The following is a 14860-nucleotide window of genomic DNA, read 5'->3' on the forward strand; positions in this document are numbered from 1 at the left end:
GTTACTTAATACTGCATGGACACTACAGGTCTAAGATTATCAAGGTTGTCTGAGAGATTCGCCGCTTTTAAAAGTGTGTCTTTTCACTGATTTGATTTAAGTAGCTTAACCCAATTAGATTTATTAGGTCAGTTGATAGTATTAATATAAAGGTTCTTATATCTGTATTTTTGTGTCATATCTTCAGAGGAATGTGACAGAAATGGCTGAAACATGTCATGGAATATCACCAAAGGCCTGGCAATAAGAAACCGTAAAGGGACTAGATGCAAGTTTGCCATTTTATACTCACTACTGCCATCTTAGGTCATACGTGTAACTGCAGCTTCTATATTAAGCTCGAGCATGATGGAAATTCGGACCCAAATTAACAGCTTTTTGAGTGACAGTGCAGGATTTTGTGGTGAGGGGAATACATTATTTTAACATTTTTAAACTCTATATAGTCCCTTTAATATAAGTAATGCGCCAATATTTGCTTCACTTAAGGAAAATCTTCAATGAAGGTCCTTGAGTCATCGCCTGTACTCTGTAGTTGAAGTGTGGGACGTTCCGCCTCTCATGCAAAAGGCTTTGTTTCACTTAGCTAAATCCCTCCTCTCCATTAACGTCTCTCCTGTGCACAAGATCTTTGTAGTTCTAAACTCAGCCCGGGACAGATCAATAGGCAGGTAATTGGCAGTAGTCAGACTGAGAGTAGGACCGTTCGGACTGAAACTCAGGTGTGAGTTGGGTTGTTGAGACTTAGAACTACAAAGATGTTTACCGGTGAGAGTAGCTGTTAATAGAGGGGAGGGACTTAGTCAAGCTAAACCCCTCCCAGTGGTCTATATCTAGTCCGCAGGCTGAGCTAAAACTTTAGTGACTAAGCCTTTTGGATGAGGCGAAACGTCCTACACTTCAACTACAGAAGATGACTCAAGAACCTTCATTGAAGATGGACAACTCCTGTGCGATTGAGAGCCTATACAGACACACTTTAGAAAACACTGCATAACCCAGCCAAATGTGTACAAAGAAGAATGTGAATGTGTTTAAGGAATAAAAAAACATGACCTTGATTAAATGCAGTACAAGCCTCACCGTCAAAGTCATTGCCAAAAATAATAAATGGTAAGAACTAATTGAGCATAAAATGTCAAACACATTTCTGATTGTTAATCATCAGCTGTCCAGTGCAACATTTGGTGAAATGATCAATCACTCACAATTTTCCATCCTTGAACGATCGGACAAACACGTTGTCCTTCTTCAGTGTGACGTCGTCGTGGCAATCCGGGGAGATCACCTAGGCAACACAAACACCGGCAGAGGTCAGACAAGGCGTAGTACAAGTTTCAGTCAATGAAATGCAGACAATTTTTCAACCAAAGTCCAAAGTAATGAGAGCAAAGACAAAAGCAAAACAAGAGGGGATAGAGGACGTATAATGTCCAGCGTGGAAGCAAATTTTAAACATTTTAAATCAGTTCATATTATGATCAATTCCGCAAGTAGCAATTATGAACTCAAGCAGCGTTCCAGTGGCTTTTTTTGTTTTAATGTATGCATGTTTTGTTTTTTTTGGAAATGCTTTTAACCTCTTAACTCCCGCCGGAACAGAGAGGATCTTTTTCCTCACGTTATCAGATTTTTTTTCATCATATTTTTGTGGGTATTCAGCTCATTTTTGTAACTTTTTTGTCATTTTTTGGTCAAATTTTAATCACATTTTTGTGATTTTTTTTGTCACATTTTGTCACATTTCTGTTATTTTTGGGTCGTTTTTTGGTCAATTTTTTATCACATTTTTTGTCACATTTTGGTATTTTTTTGTCCATTTTTTGTCAATTTCTTGTGGCATTTTTGTGACATTTTTGCCACTTTTTCATCCATTTTTCGTCACTTTTTTGGCAATGTTTTCTCACTTTTTTGTCACATTTCCATCATTGTTTTCGTCTCAGTTTTGTTGCTTTTTCACAGCTTTTTTCCAGAAGCTTTTGGATTGGGGTAAAGCCAAACTGGAGAAAATGTGCTCGGTTCAGGTGGGAGTTAAAGGGGTTAATAGTGGTCGGATATTGTGAATTACTTCATCCATAAACACAAAAGGAGACGAATGTGTAGCTTCGGAAAGGGGCATACGGAAAACAGCAACTATACGCTTCATTGTCTAAATTATTGAATCGTGAATCAAAACTGTGCACGTAGTTAGCAGTCGGTGTGACTAAGGATGTTTTCATTCAAACAAAACAAAAAAAGCCATGTTGACGAATTACAAATTGCTCCGTCTATGAAAGAGAGACACCCAGATTGAGCGCGAGGAGCAGACAAGTGTATAGCTGCCATACCCTGCCCACTCACAGCATGTGCCACTGCTGTTTACAGGAACGAGGACCACAACAGAGGGAGCCGGTGCAATGACAGAGCTCTGCGGCCAGGAGGCAGCAGCGAGCCCCGTTTCAAAACCCCACTGCCAGAATGTATGATCCCGTCTGCTCCTTACATGTGTGAAACTAGTACATCTGCCTGCGATTCACGGCGGCTTCAGCATATGCTCAGCTGCTGATCTGTAAGTTTAAGCTTGTGCTCACAGTAGCTTCTGAAATGCTTATGAGAAAATTGTAAGTGGCTCTATCTTTTCTGGCAATCACTGAGTAACTTTTGTAATGTTTACATGTTGCACAAACAAGTATTAATATATCCAAACAGTGGCAGCCAACCTAAGATAGCGAGCATACAAAATCTATATTTGTCCAGTGCTCTTATAACATATCTCCAACCTATATCTACACTCTAATTCCCTCTTTGTAAGATGATTTGGGAACCAAAGCTACTGTAACTCAAAGAATACCGTGGCCCTTTTGTCAACTCAAGATCAAATACACCATCTAAAATATGTAAAGCCAAAGCATGAACTATTTTGGTTCAAATAGATCTTCTGTGGCCCATTTGTTGTCTCAAACTCTCAATGAATCTAAGTAAAACAAAACATATTATCTTTGGAAATAGAAAAATTAGTGATCATACAACTCTAAATATAAATGATACAGAAATTGAACGAGTTCATGCAAATACATTTTTAGGAGTTACCATTGATGGTAGACTTGAATGGAAATCGCATATAAGTATATTAAAAACAAAATTAGCAAAAACCATTGCTGTAATTGGCAAACTGAAAACTGTACTCGATAAAAAATCTCTTCTATTACTGTATAACTCCCTCATACTTCCTTACCTAAATTATGGCCTGGAGAAACAATTATAAATCCAATACTCATCCTATTTTCCTACTCCAAAAAAAGGCAATAAGAAATATCACTAAAGCAGATTTCTATGCACCAACGAACCCTATCTTTGTAGAGCTGAGCCTACTGAAAATCCATGATCTTGTTGATCTAAATACATTAGTAATAGTGTACGAAGCATATAATAATCTTCTACCTCCTCCCATCCAGGAGCTTTTTGAACACAGGAAAAGTCAGTATAACCTCCGAGGAACTGCTATTTTCAAAAAAGCAAAAGCTAAAAAGAATAAAAAGAGTCGATGTATTTCTGTAAGAGGTGTTAATCTGTGGAACGACCTGGAAGATCAGTTAAAACTGTCCCAAACAGTCAAAGCTTTCAAAAAGTTGTTTAAAGCTACTAAAATTCAAGAATATATAAGCTTAGGATGAATAAAGTAAGAAAAAAAAAAAAAAAAAACATAAATAAATAAATAAATAAAAAATGATAATGACATGATTTAGTTTCAACTAAATGCATGTATACATATTTGTTGGAATATTGAAATTTATGTTACTAACTCCAGATACATGCTTATTTCTCTTCTGTTTGACACTTGATATTGTTCATTATTAATGTTTGTGTTTTGTCTGTAAACTGGGTTAGGCGTAATAAGTTTTCACTTCAGCCTAAACCCTTTCGGTCATGTTGTACACAAAGAATTGGAAATGTTTGTATAACGTTTAAAGGAATTAACTGACCAAATAAACTACTACTACTTGTGTTCTTGAGCACTGATGTAACAAGTGAATTTCTCCATTGTGAGATCAATAAAGTCCCATCTTAAAAATTAGGATAAAATGAGAAACAATAAGTAGGGTAAAGACAACACTATATAAATGGTGAGGTATACGGTATTTAAAAAAGGAATTATGTTTACACTAAATTGGTTTACATTTGCATTGCATTGAAGGGCTAAAATCATGTGAATTTCAAAGATAAAATAGCAAAACATGTCTTCAAGATGACTTCATTTCCTGTATCAGTCCTGCATTCATGGATAAGACTTGAGGCTGCATGAGACACTCACCGGGACTGCTTAGCTTCTATTTCAGTGTAGAAATTAAAGTTTTAGCAAGAAAAAAGTAAACAATTTCGATGCCAGGTTATGCCCCGTTCCTCCCCGTGTTCGGCTGCATCCCTCCGCACACTGCTCCACCCTTTTTGCCTCATCCTCAGTCACACTGTAAACACTGACAGACCTGCGTGTCCTGCACTTCCCCCGACACGTCGCAAGGAGGCGGCAGCGAGCTCGATGCATGGGCAGCCAAGAATAAACAAGCCAGAGGGAGGCGGGGTCACGCTGGCTACACGTTAAAGAGACAGTTCCTCTGCACTGGATCCAACTTCAGCATGTTATACTTACATAAACAAACAGAGCCTGTCACTGCCGCTGTGCACGCTGACAGTACATGACAGCGGAGGGTGGGGTACTAGCCACTCGGAAAGACTCTTGTAAGCAGCAGAATATTTAACACGTTAGGTGTGAAGTGCTTTTCCTTTTGAGGACACTGCGATGACAGAAATTAAATCTAACAACTGAAGTGGTGAAGAACACACTCGTAAACCTCTGCAAAGGCACTGGCCACGTCTCGCATCGGTGTGAATGCAAACTTACAGGTTTTCAAATTCATGAGGAAATGCGGTTTCCATTGAACGTCACCACTGCTACTAATTATTCAGTGACCCGTTTGACCACAGCATTCTCACAACAAATACATATTTGAGTGTCATATAGTCTGTTTAAAACCTCACCAAAAAACCTCGCACAGTAGTGACTTCATAGGTTAGTATTTCAATTAAATATTTACTGCATAAAAAAGATACAGTTCTCAGGGCACCCTTATTGACTTTAAAAGCATTAACATTTCAGATTAATGTGAAACTAATCAGAGTTTTTACATAAGATAAATCCATAAAAAGACAGATTTAGTTTATTAGTTTAGCTTTCTGATGGCATCCTTTCACAAAAAAATAATTGGAGCCATTGCCATTATGATTTGATTGCGAGTAATTGTGCAGCCCCTGTCGTGGTAAAGTTCTCTTGAAAGATTTATTTCCCCATAACAATCCCTGCACATTGTATTTCACAGTAAGAGCATGCCATAACAGTGGGCTGCCTGGTACTGCTGTTACATAAGCCGTTCTTCAGATGTAATGGCACAAAGCATCGAGTGTAAAGCAGCAGCAGCAGCAGAGGGGCATGTTTGAATGCAGTAATGTAACAAAGCTTAAGTGAGCTCACCAGCGCTGGGTACCACGTGGTCCGCCTCTTGTCTCCCGTAGCGACGCCCTCAACACAAACCACCTTCCCAAACAGATCCTCGTTCGGTCGCTGGTTGCTGTCCTCCTCTTCGCTGGAGGATGAAGACAGCTCCTCCTCTTGGCTGAAATGGAGATGATTGAGATTAACGGATTATTTAGACGGGAATATCATGCTAGGTAAATGCTGTGGTTCAAAAATGTTTCACAGCAATCAACACCTCTTTATGAAGAGCATGCACTTGAATAATTATCATTCATTGTTGAAGACCCATTGTCAAAACAAATATCCCATTTCACAACTCAAACACTGGCACTCATTTGGCGTCTGCTGCCATGCCGTGACATCATCTGCATACTCTCTACAATATAAATAAATTATATACATTTATGGAGTGTAAGCCAGTAAAGGGAAAAGAAAAATGTATATCTGAGAAGGTCTAGCCCAGTACTTAACCAGGTTTGAACTAGAAATAAAATAAATTAAAAGTCCTGACTAATCTAGTGGCTAGATCGAGTACTAGATATAAAACAGAAACCAAGAGTAACGGGAAAACTGTCTGAAAACTCCCGACTACAACCACATTTTGAACTGCGCTTATGGATGTAATTTTAGGAAACAGTTACATCTTTGACCACCAGGGGGCCAGTGTCCGGGACATGTCAAATAGAGCAGTGTTTATCTGAATGCAAAGGGCTCAGATCTGCAGCTGAACAATGTGGGGCAATAAATACAATGACCTGTTATTAAAATAAATGTGTCCATAATGACCTGAGAGCAACACTCTGCAGATTATTGTTCCGATTAAGGAACTTCATTTCCTTAGAGAGCCTTTGTGCCCAGGATCCGGTCAAATAATAATAATCCGGCCTTTAAATGTGGTGAAACTTACAGTAAAGCCGACTGTGCCTTTAAACTTATCATCTGCATCTTATCTAATTGAACTCCATGCCTTCATTATTAGACCCATCATGCAGTTTCATGTAGAAAAGCTTGCATATGCAAAACTACACACTGTGGACCATCATCTCAAAGCAATTGGCAGCTTCGTAGCTTAACATGCAAAGACGTATCCTACTGACCTAAATATGTGCCTGAAAACCTCCTGCTCTGTCCTCATCGGAGAGAGAGTCAGCACCAGAGGCCTGCCCCGTCATGAGCAGCTCTCATTAGGATCACTGCGTTGTTGAAGGCTCCTGTGTGCAGCCTGACTGACATAACACAAGGCACTACCGACCAGTCATCCAGTAGTAATTTAATAGCAGAGATTCACTGCCATACTTTACATCCTGGCGGCATTTTGGGTTAAATTTGAAGCTTATGTGGCCAGTTTGTTATCAATTATGTGTCATTTTTAGAGTCTAGCATTTCTTCTTATGGTTGGAGATGAGGTATAAAAAGTGTGCTATCACATTTAATGTATTTTTTCTTGGTGTATTGAACCACAGTTTACACAGGTAGCAACACATCTACAATGTAATGCTTTTTAATGCCAAAACCGCAAAAATGTGTACATAAGATTTGCAAACATTCCATCGAACAGAAGAATTACCTTTTTTTTAATTTTCCCCTAAATTTAGCTGAAGGCCTAATGACCAGTTCAATCAAATATAGTACTGCTCGATTATAGAAAAAATAATAATCACAGTCATTTTAGTAATAATTGAAATCACAATGATTCAAACAAATATTGGTGTCCTTTTTAAATAAAAACTATATATACCTACATACTTACTTTGAACAGTTAAAAAAAGTCCAAATTGTATATTAAATATGCTACAGTTTCTAAACTAATCCTGTATTAGACACATCCCTGGCTCACCTGCCCCCTGCTGGCCAGCCCTCACACCTGCCCAAGCAAACCAAGTGTGCGGCTTGATGACATCATCACATAGTGTCGTTTGTTTATGTTGGACCAAAGCATGTGCCGGTAGCACGTGAAATGCAAAGGGAACAAAAACAATAATTTGCTTGGAGTTTGCTTAGAGCTACGTTTGTGATATCAGCTCCTAAAGAAGAGTTTTAGACTTTTCTGCAACAATCACCCCTGGGCAAAGTATATAGAGGCTTCTAAACTTCGGTTCTCCTTTCAGAAAAAGGTGAGCACTTATCAGTAGCGTCATCTCAAGAGCTGCGTGTAAAAAATATTATTATTATGCTGCTTTGGTAGTTCAGCCGATCAGCCGCACTCACACAAACCACGCAGGACGGACTTTCTGCGCTTTGGATCGACAAGAGGGAGGGCATCCTTAAAGGGATATTTCAGGATTTTTGACATAGGGCCTCATTTCCTAGTTATCCAGAGTGATTTCTAGAGATATTTTCTCCAGAAATTCATGCAGTTCTTATATTTGAAGAGCTTAGTGGCGCTAGGCTAGTTCAAGGCTAGTGCATTTCTATGGCATCAGCTAGCCTGCATTAAAAACAGTCTGACTCACAGTGCACCTGAAGCAAACCACTTATAACGCCAGACTAACCAAATAAATGTCTGTCAATAGAATCATGTTTGAAATATAGCTGACCTTGTATCACATAAATTAGGGCATTTTTAGAGACTATTTTCTCGAAGATCACTTCGCCGCTGCGTAGCTTATACAACCACCAAACCGATGCTGCTCAAATATAAGTTATTTTAAATGCAAAATAGTTAAAATGATTCTTTTAACACTTTAAATACTTTTTAAAGCTCCACGGAACCCTGTAAACTGAACTTCAAGTGTGAAAACCGCAGATAAAAAATAAAAAAATGCTACACACACCACATCCTATCGAGGTACAAATACAGCTAACTGACTTAAGAAATATTTCATCTTAATTGTCTGGCTTCCATGTCATCCCTCTGTACTCTTCAACATGCCCATTGCGTTTCAAGACATTTGACGGTTTTCCAGGGCTTTGAATCACCTTTGTCTTTTTCTCAGACCTAGTGCAACATGACCACAGTAAAATCGGCCACGATGTGAGCAGAGTAAATCGGACACGCTTGTGCTGCGACTACAAAAACAACAACAAACAGGGCATGAATCAAAGTCATAAACAACTGAAGCCACTCACTGTAAAAAAACAACTCGGTACGAGACGGAGTCGCTGAGACGGGAGCCACTGTAATCTGTCAAACATTTAAGTCCATATCCTATTTATGGGGTAATGTAGTTTATCGGTCATAAATCCAAGCATAACAAGACACAAATGACTACAGGATATGGCTAATGTACTGTAAAGCTCAGCTAGCGTGTTCTCTGCGAGTTTTGTTCGTATCTGAAGACTGGAAGTAAAATGGCGTAGTTCCTTTTTCTGATAATGAAGAGGAAGAAGACACAACACACAGCTGACATCATCACAGAGACATCCCGCATTTTTCTTTTTTCATGTTTATTTGTGATTTGAGAGTGTCCAGGCTGCACACAGCTCCTTTTTCCATTAAGACAAAATGAGAATGAGATCAACCAATTTAGCCACTGCATGTAAGCCACAATACAAGAAGACAGCAGGAGAGAGAAACTTAGCACAATGAACAGCATGATGTCAGATTTTTCCATAGGATCCACTCATTCCTGATCGTAGTCTTTCTTGAATAAAGTCAGATTCAAGTTTATTGAAGAGGCCACATTAGGCAGGCTGAATGAGTGTGCTTTTACAATCCAACATTCACAAATGGAAACCAAACCATTATTGTCACCTGGCTAACAATCTGTCTGACTTGTCTTCTGCAGGGGAAGATCCTCAGGTATTGCTCCATAGAGGTTAGATTAACAAGCGCAGAGTAAACCCATCAGAGAAATCAAATCAAATTGCTTCGTCTAATGTCACAACAGGCCCTGCCTCACAGAGCTGCGCCAAACATTAAAACAGCGAAACAAATAACCAGTGTCACATCCAAACAGATGTAATGTCAAAATAAAGCAGCAGATGTGGAAACGTGCCCAGAAAAGTGACGTGTACCTGTTATTTTATTCGGTTCAAGTGGAGACAACTGTAGGTTACTTCAAAATAAGCAACATAGCAAAAAAGTGCTATAAAAACCTTCTCCAGTATATATATTTTCTCTTTTAAACGATTTGTGCTATGGTCAGTTGTTGCCACAAAGCTAATTAGCCTCTGTTGTGAAGTTCATTTGAATTCAGGAGTTTTGAGTGGGACTTTTACTTCTGGCATCTGAGATTCAATGTGGGTGGGACAATTGCAATCCTAAACTCAAGGCGCTGGATTTGCTGCCCACCGCGCTGTAATTCCTCCAGCCAGAATGCCCAAAAAGCAACATCCAGTCTCTATGGAGCCGTACCATTCTTACTCTGAACAGAATACATGAAGGAATGGCTATGTTAAAACTGCCGCCGCTCACTGTGCCCTTAAGACACTGCCTGTACGCGCAGAGGAACCGCTCCACTCCTTCAGCCGCCTCCGAGTCAATATTGCATCAATGTGAAGAGTAATATTGACTTTTGTGTAAGTGCCATTAGCCAGGTGTCGCCCTGTAACATTATGTAAGCAACACAATGTCTTTTTTTTTCCTGCACCGAGGCACAGCCCGTTCCAAACCCTCAGCAGCGCCTAATCCCATGTGGCGAGAGTGTCTCAGGAGAAAACCTATCACAGCAAAATACACCTACATTTAAGAAGGGGACCGCAAGAACGATGCGCTGGAAAGCTTTCACGCCAAGACTGTAGCTTCTGTAATCTGTTATTCATTTCAGAATGGATTTCTAATAACAATACCAACACAAACCAAGCTATTTGTTCAATCTGATAGAGATCCTAATAGGTAGACTGTCCAGATAGATCCTTAAATCAGACTGTGTTGGGACTAGAACATAAAATAATAAGTATTTTTGCTTTCAACTTTAAGCCCCATGTATTCCTGGTTTAGTCGTGATTTTAGTCCTAGCTTGGCACCGTGTTTTCATTTCGTGCTGGTCAAGTAAAGGATTATCTTTATTGGCCGTGGTACTGCACATTCTTGGTCTAGTTACGGATTAGACTTAAATTTAGCCCCACTCAATTTAGAATCATTTTGGAAACTGCTTTTATGACATGACAATGAGCTACACTGCTTTCACGGTCAACAGCATTAGCATAATTTCAGACATGGTTAGAGTAAATGGCCCGTTTCCGTGCTCTGATGCCGCTCTATCTCAAACAGCCTGTGTGCAGCCCACAGAGGCTCAGAGTGATTGGGAGACTGTAGGAGGAGACCAGGATCTCCTCTCTCTGCGCCTCCAGGGCACTTTATGAAGAGGATGCAGGGAGTACATCTTTCATTTGGACAGCTTTCTGGGGGTGTCCTGCTGATCGCTGTGGGCTGGTACAGAAAATCCTCTTCCTTAAGTGAATCACAAGCTTTCGGTTCATTTCAATACAAGCCGGGGCCAACTGCAAGGTCTATACCACACGACTAAAGCTTTCAGCAGCACTGCACAGCCAGAGCAAAAACTCGACTCAAATGCCAAATCTAGATCAAAGCCCTTCAATCCACCAAGTTCTTTTCTTTCGACGGCAATTTTTCTTTGGGGCTCACAAAAACTAACAACATGCATCAACGAAAGACGACAACAATCACTAATTTTCCTGCATTTATTGGCAATTTCGCTGCACAAACTATCTGCGAACCACCACACTGCGCAGCCCAAGAGTATTATCCCCCACAGCAATGATTGTGTTGAACCCACACTGACTCACTTTACTGGAAGGCAAGAGCATTAACCATTCTGCCACTTCGTATCCCTAATTTAGTCTTAAATAGAGAACTAACTTAGACATGGCACAGTCTTAAATCAATCTTTGTTGTTGATTTAAGGATTAGGCTTTGGGATGGGATGATGAAGTTAGTCCACAGCACATTTTATTATTAGAGCAGTATCAAGCAGCTACATGCATTGACTCGTCCATGCAGTGGGAAGACTGGGTCAGGTACACATTGTTGTTGTCTATAGCTGACACCATGCCCCACAATAAATTAACCACAGTAACTGCCCACATTTGTGGATCAACTCCGGCTCTGTACAGTACTCGGGCAATCACTTACACCCATTTTACCTATGTAGGAATATGGTGTGTGTGTTCTTGTACTTACGACATTGTGAGGACCAGTTTGAGGTTTTTAACCAACAGAGTGAGGACATTTTTGGAAAGTGAGGACATTTTGGGTTATTTCAAGAACTGTTTGAGGGTAAAGATGTGGTTTTAGGGTTAGGGTCAGAACTGGGGTTTAGATACCACACGCTTGTGCTCAAACTCGTACTCATTCATGAGGTCCCGATACCAGAAACCGATACCATTTGACGTGCGGCCAGCGCACCTACGAGGCGCACCTCTCAGCTGAGGAGAGAAAATAGCAAGAAACTGGAGAATTCTTTAGTGGAAATACAATAATTCACATAGAGCTGACTTTGTTACAGACTGCGCTCTCTAATCAGAGTCTGTGCTGGATTTAACCAGAGCTTAATGTTGTTGGTGCTGCAGCGTGGAGTCTGCAGTGTTTACAACATACAGGCTAATGTTGCTAACTCGCGGCTAGCAGTTTTGGCCATTCTGACGCCGTTTTATGCCCAGGGGTTTATTCATCTGAAAAACTAACCCAGCGACTAAAAAGTCCTCAGAAAAACCAACGTAAAGATACAGCATGTCCATATTGTGCGAAAATGAGCTGCAGCAAAACAATGAAAACGCTGTAGCTTCTCGCTAAGTTGCTACAAAACACGCGAGAAAATCTACACGGAGCTGAAGTAAAGACGAAAAGAGACCATTTAAGAAACATCTCAATACTAATGTTAAATAAAAATATATAAATGAATAAAGCACAGGCATTGGGGAGCTCTTGGACATGGGCTTTTCTGTCTATGATGGACAGTGCAATAAAAATTAGATTGAATGAAAATGAAAATAAATAAATGGCATCAGCACAATTGTAATATAGCTGCTCTTAAATGTGTCGCCTACTTTACTTAAGGAAATGTAAATGAGTAAATTTACTAATTACAAACCAATCTGCTGTGAAAAAAGTAGGAATGTTGAAGAAAATGCCTTGTACTCGTATCGGTATTCGGTAACGGCAAGTACTTAAATCCAAGTACTCGTACTCGTACTCGTATCGGTTTTAGAAAAAGTGGTATCGGTGCATCCCTCCGTTAGAGGGTTAGGGGCTTAGGGTTCAGGGTTAAGGTCTGGGTAATACATTATGTCTATGAGTGTCCTCACTAAGATAGTAGTACAAGATTGTGTGTGCATGTGTGTGTGTGTGAGTGTGTAAGTGAGTGATGGTCGGAGAGGCGTTTGGCCCAGATTTGCTTGTCTGCCACAGGACAGCTGCAGCTAAAATAGTTAGGGAATTAAATAGGGAATTAACTCTTCTTTGTTTTTGTCTCTGTACTGTCTTTTACTGTCTGAAATAAGGGAAACTTATCACACCAACATTGTGAAAGACCGATACAGATGTATTAATGATATTCTTTTTACATAAAACACTACGACAACCTCAAACAGAGATGACAGAACATGTACTCAAGCCATGAATCCTAAATGCCTCCGTCCGCGTCTGTACTCACATGGGGTTGGATCGGCGTCCGCGGTTGCCCTTCTTGCCGATGACAGGTGTGCCGAAGTGCTCCGGGTTTGTCAGGGGAAGCCGATCGAGCGTCTGCGGAGAGGACACGGACAAACAAAGAGACTCAGTGCCACTTTGTCAAACGGGCAAATTAGACGACAAAAGACTTTTCCCCCCTCAAGGAAAACCTCTCCCTAGATCTTCATCAATAAACAGGCCTCTTTCGGACCGAAGCGAGCGCGGAGTCACTCTACATTTGACCATCTTGTTAGTTACAGATGAGAATAAATTTACGTTGCAAGGCCCCCGTGCCAACAAAAGGGCAATTACGGGAGTGAAAGATTGAATATTGTGCTCGACAGTATACACAATTTGCAATAAATAAAAGCAGGAGCGGGGGAGTACTTGCCTCGCTCTCTGCGAAGTGGCGCGCTCCTTTCAGGCACAGAGAGGAGCGTCGCAGGGTCTTCTCGTCACCGTCGTCAAACACTGAAAGAAACAAAACAAAACAGATCAACTTTAGACGAGCGTGTGTAGTCGATGAGGACAAAAACTGTAGTTGCAGCATGTGTGACTCAAGCAGTTAAGCAAAGAGGAAGTCTGGGTGGACTGTCTAGCAAAAAGTAGAAGTATAGCCCCAAAACAGATGACTGATAAGTATTCAAAAGTAATTACTAATTCCTTATTTTATACAATTACAGAACAATAACAGATAGTGGCACCAGCATTGCCGTCTTGTTCAGGCACTGCTTTGCTTGAGCTTATTTTTATGCATATTACTTTGTGTTACCATGCAAGGATCACGCCGTACAATGCTACAAATATGGTCTGAAGTGTGACCACAAGTGAGAACCCAAATTACTAGCTGCGGTATTGGCCACAAGAAACTTCTCAAGCAAAAAAGCCAGCCAACACGCCTTCCTCCGGATTCACAACATTTTAAAACACTTTTAAATGCTATAAAAATAGACAAAGCGAGTCTCCTACACAGAGTCACTTCAATAAGATTCATTGTACAAATGCAGAGAATAACAATGGAGGAGTTTAACCCCTTAACTCCCACCTGAAGCGAGCACATTTTCTCCAGCTTTACCCCAATCCAAAAGCTTCTGGAGAAAAGGTGTGGAAAATAGCAACAAAACTGAGATGAAAACAAGGATGAAAACGTGAAAAAAGTGGAAAAAAATTACGAAAAAGTGACAAAAGATTTACAAAAAATGTAGAAAAAAATGACAAAAATGGACAAAAAATGGACAAAAAATGGACAAAAAATGGACAAAAAAGTGAGAAAAATTTGACGAAAAATGTAGAAAAAATAAAACGAAAAAGTGACCAAAAATGGACAAAAAAGTGATAAAATTTGACAAAAAAAATGCGAATAATTTGACGAAAAAGTGACCGAAAAAAGTGACCAAAAAAATAAAAAAAAATTGACAAAAATGAGATGACTGCCCACCAAAAAAAAGATGGAAAAAAAATCTGATGATGTGAGGAAAAAGATCAATTTAGCTTTGTAGGTTTTAGCTTTAAAAATGAGGTGTTACACTGGCCTACAGGATTTGGGTAAAGCTGAACTAGAGAAAATGCTCTCGGTTAAGGCGGGGGTTAAGAGGTTAAGGCCAATTAGGTCAATGGTAATAAGTAAGAAGGCAGGAAATTGTAAACTTATGTCAGTAACAAAGTAAAATGAAAGGTCATGTGTTTTGGTATGTTGTTTTTTGGGGAGATTGGATGATTTCAAATAGTAGGTGAGAAAGAAAGAAAAAAAACAGTGTTCCTCATAACATAAATTTCCC

At 39.9% G+C, this 14860-nt stretch overlaps 1 protein-coding gene across 2 annotated transcripts in view; it reads right to left on the reverse strand.

Moving 5' to 3' along the window:
- The window catches only part of arid4b (AT-rich interaction domain 4B), a 63360-nt gene that overhangs the window by 20795 nt on the left and 27705 nt on the right, over window positions 1-14860 (reverse strand). For both annotated transcript variants that reach the window (XM_079559707.1, XM_079559708.1), the window contains exons 6-9: window positions 13474-13553; window positions 13066-13157; window positions 5507-5648; window positions 1209-1288 (exon numbers count right to left, since the gene is read on the reverse strand). In XM_079559707.1, the coding sequence (XP_079415833.1) occupies window positions 1209-1288; window positions 5507-5648; window positions 13066-13157; window positions 13474-13553 (394 nt within the window). The remainder of the gene's footprint in view (window positions 1-1208; window positions 1289-5506; window positions 5649-13065; window positions 13158-13473; window positions 13554-14860) is intronic.

Source organism: Gobius niger (genome assembly GCF_951799975.1).
Source record: "Gobius niger genome assembly, chromosome: 7".
NCBI lineage: Eukaryota > Metazoa > Chordata > Actinopteri > Gobiiformes > Gobiidae > Gobius > Gobius niger.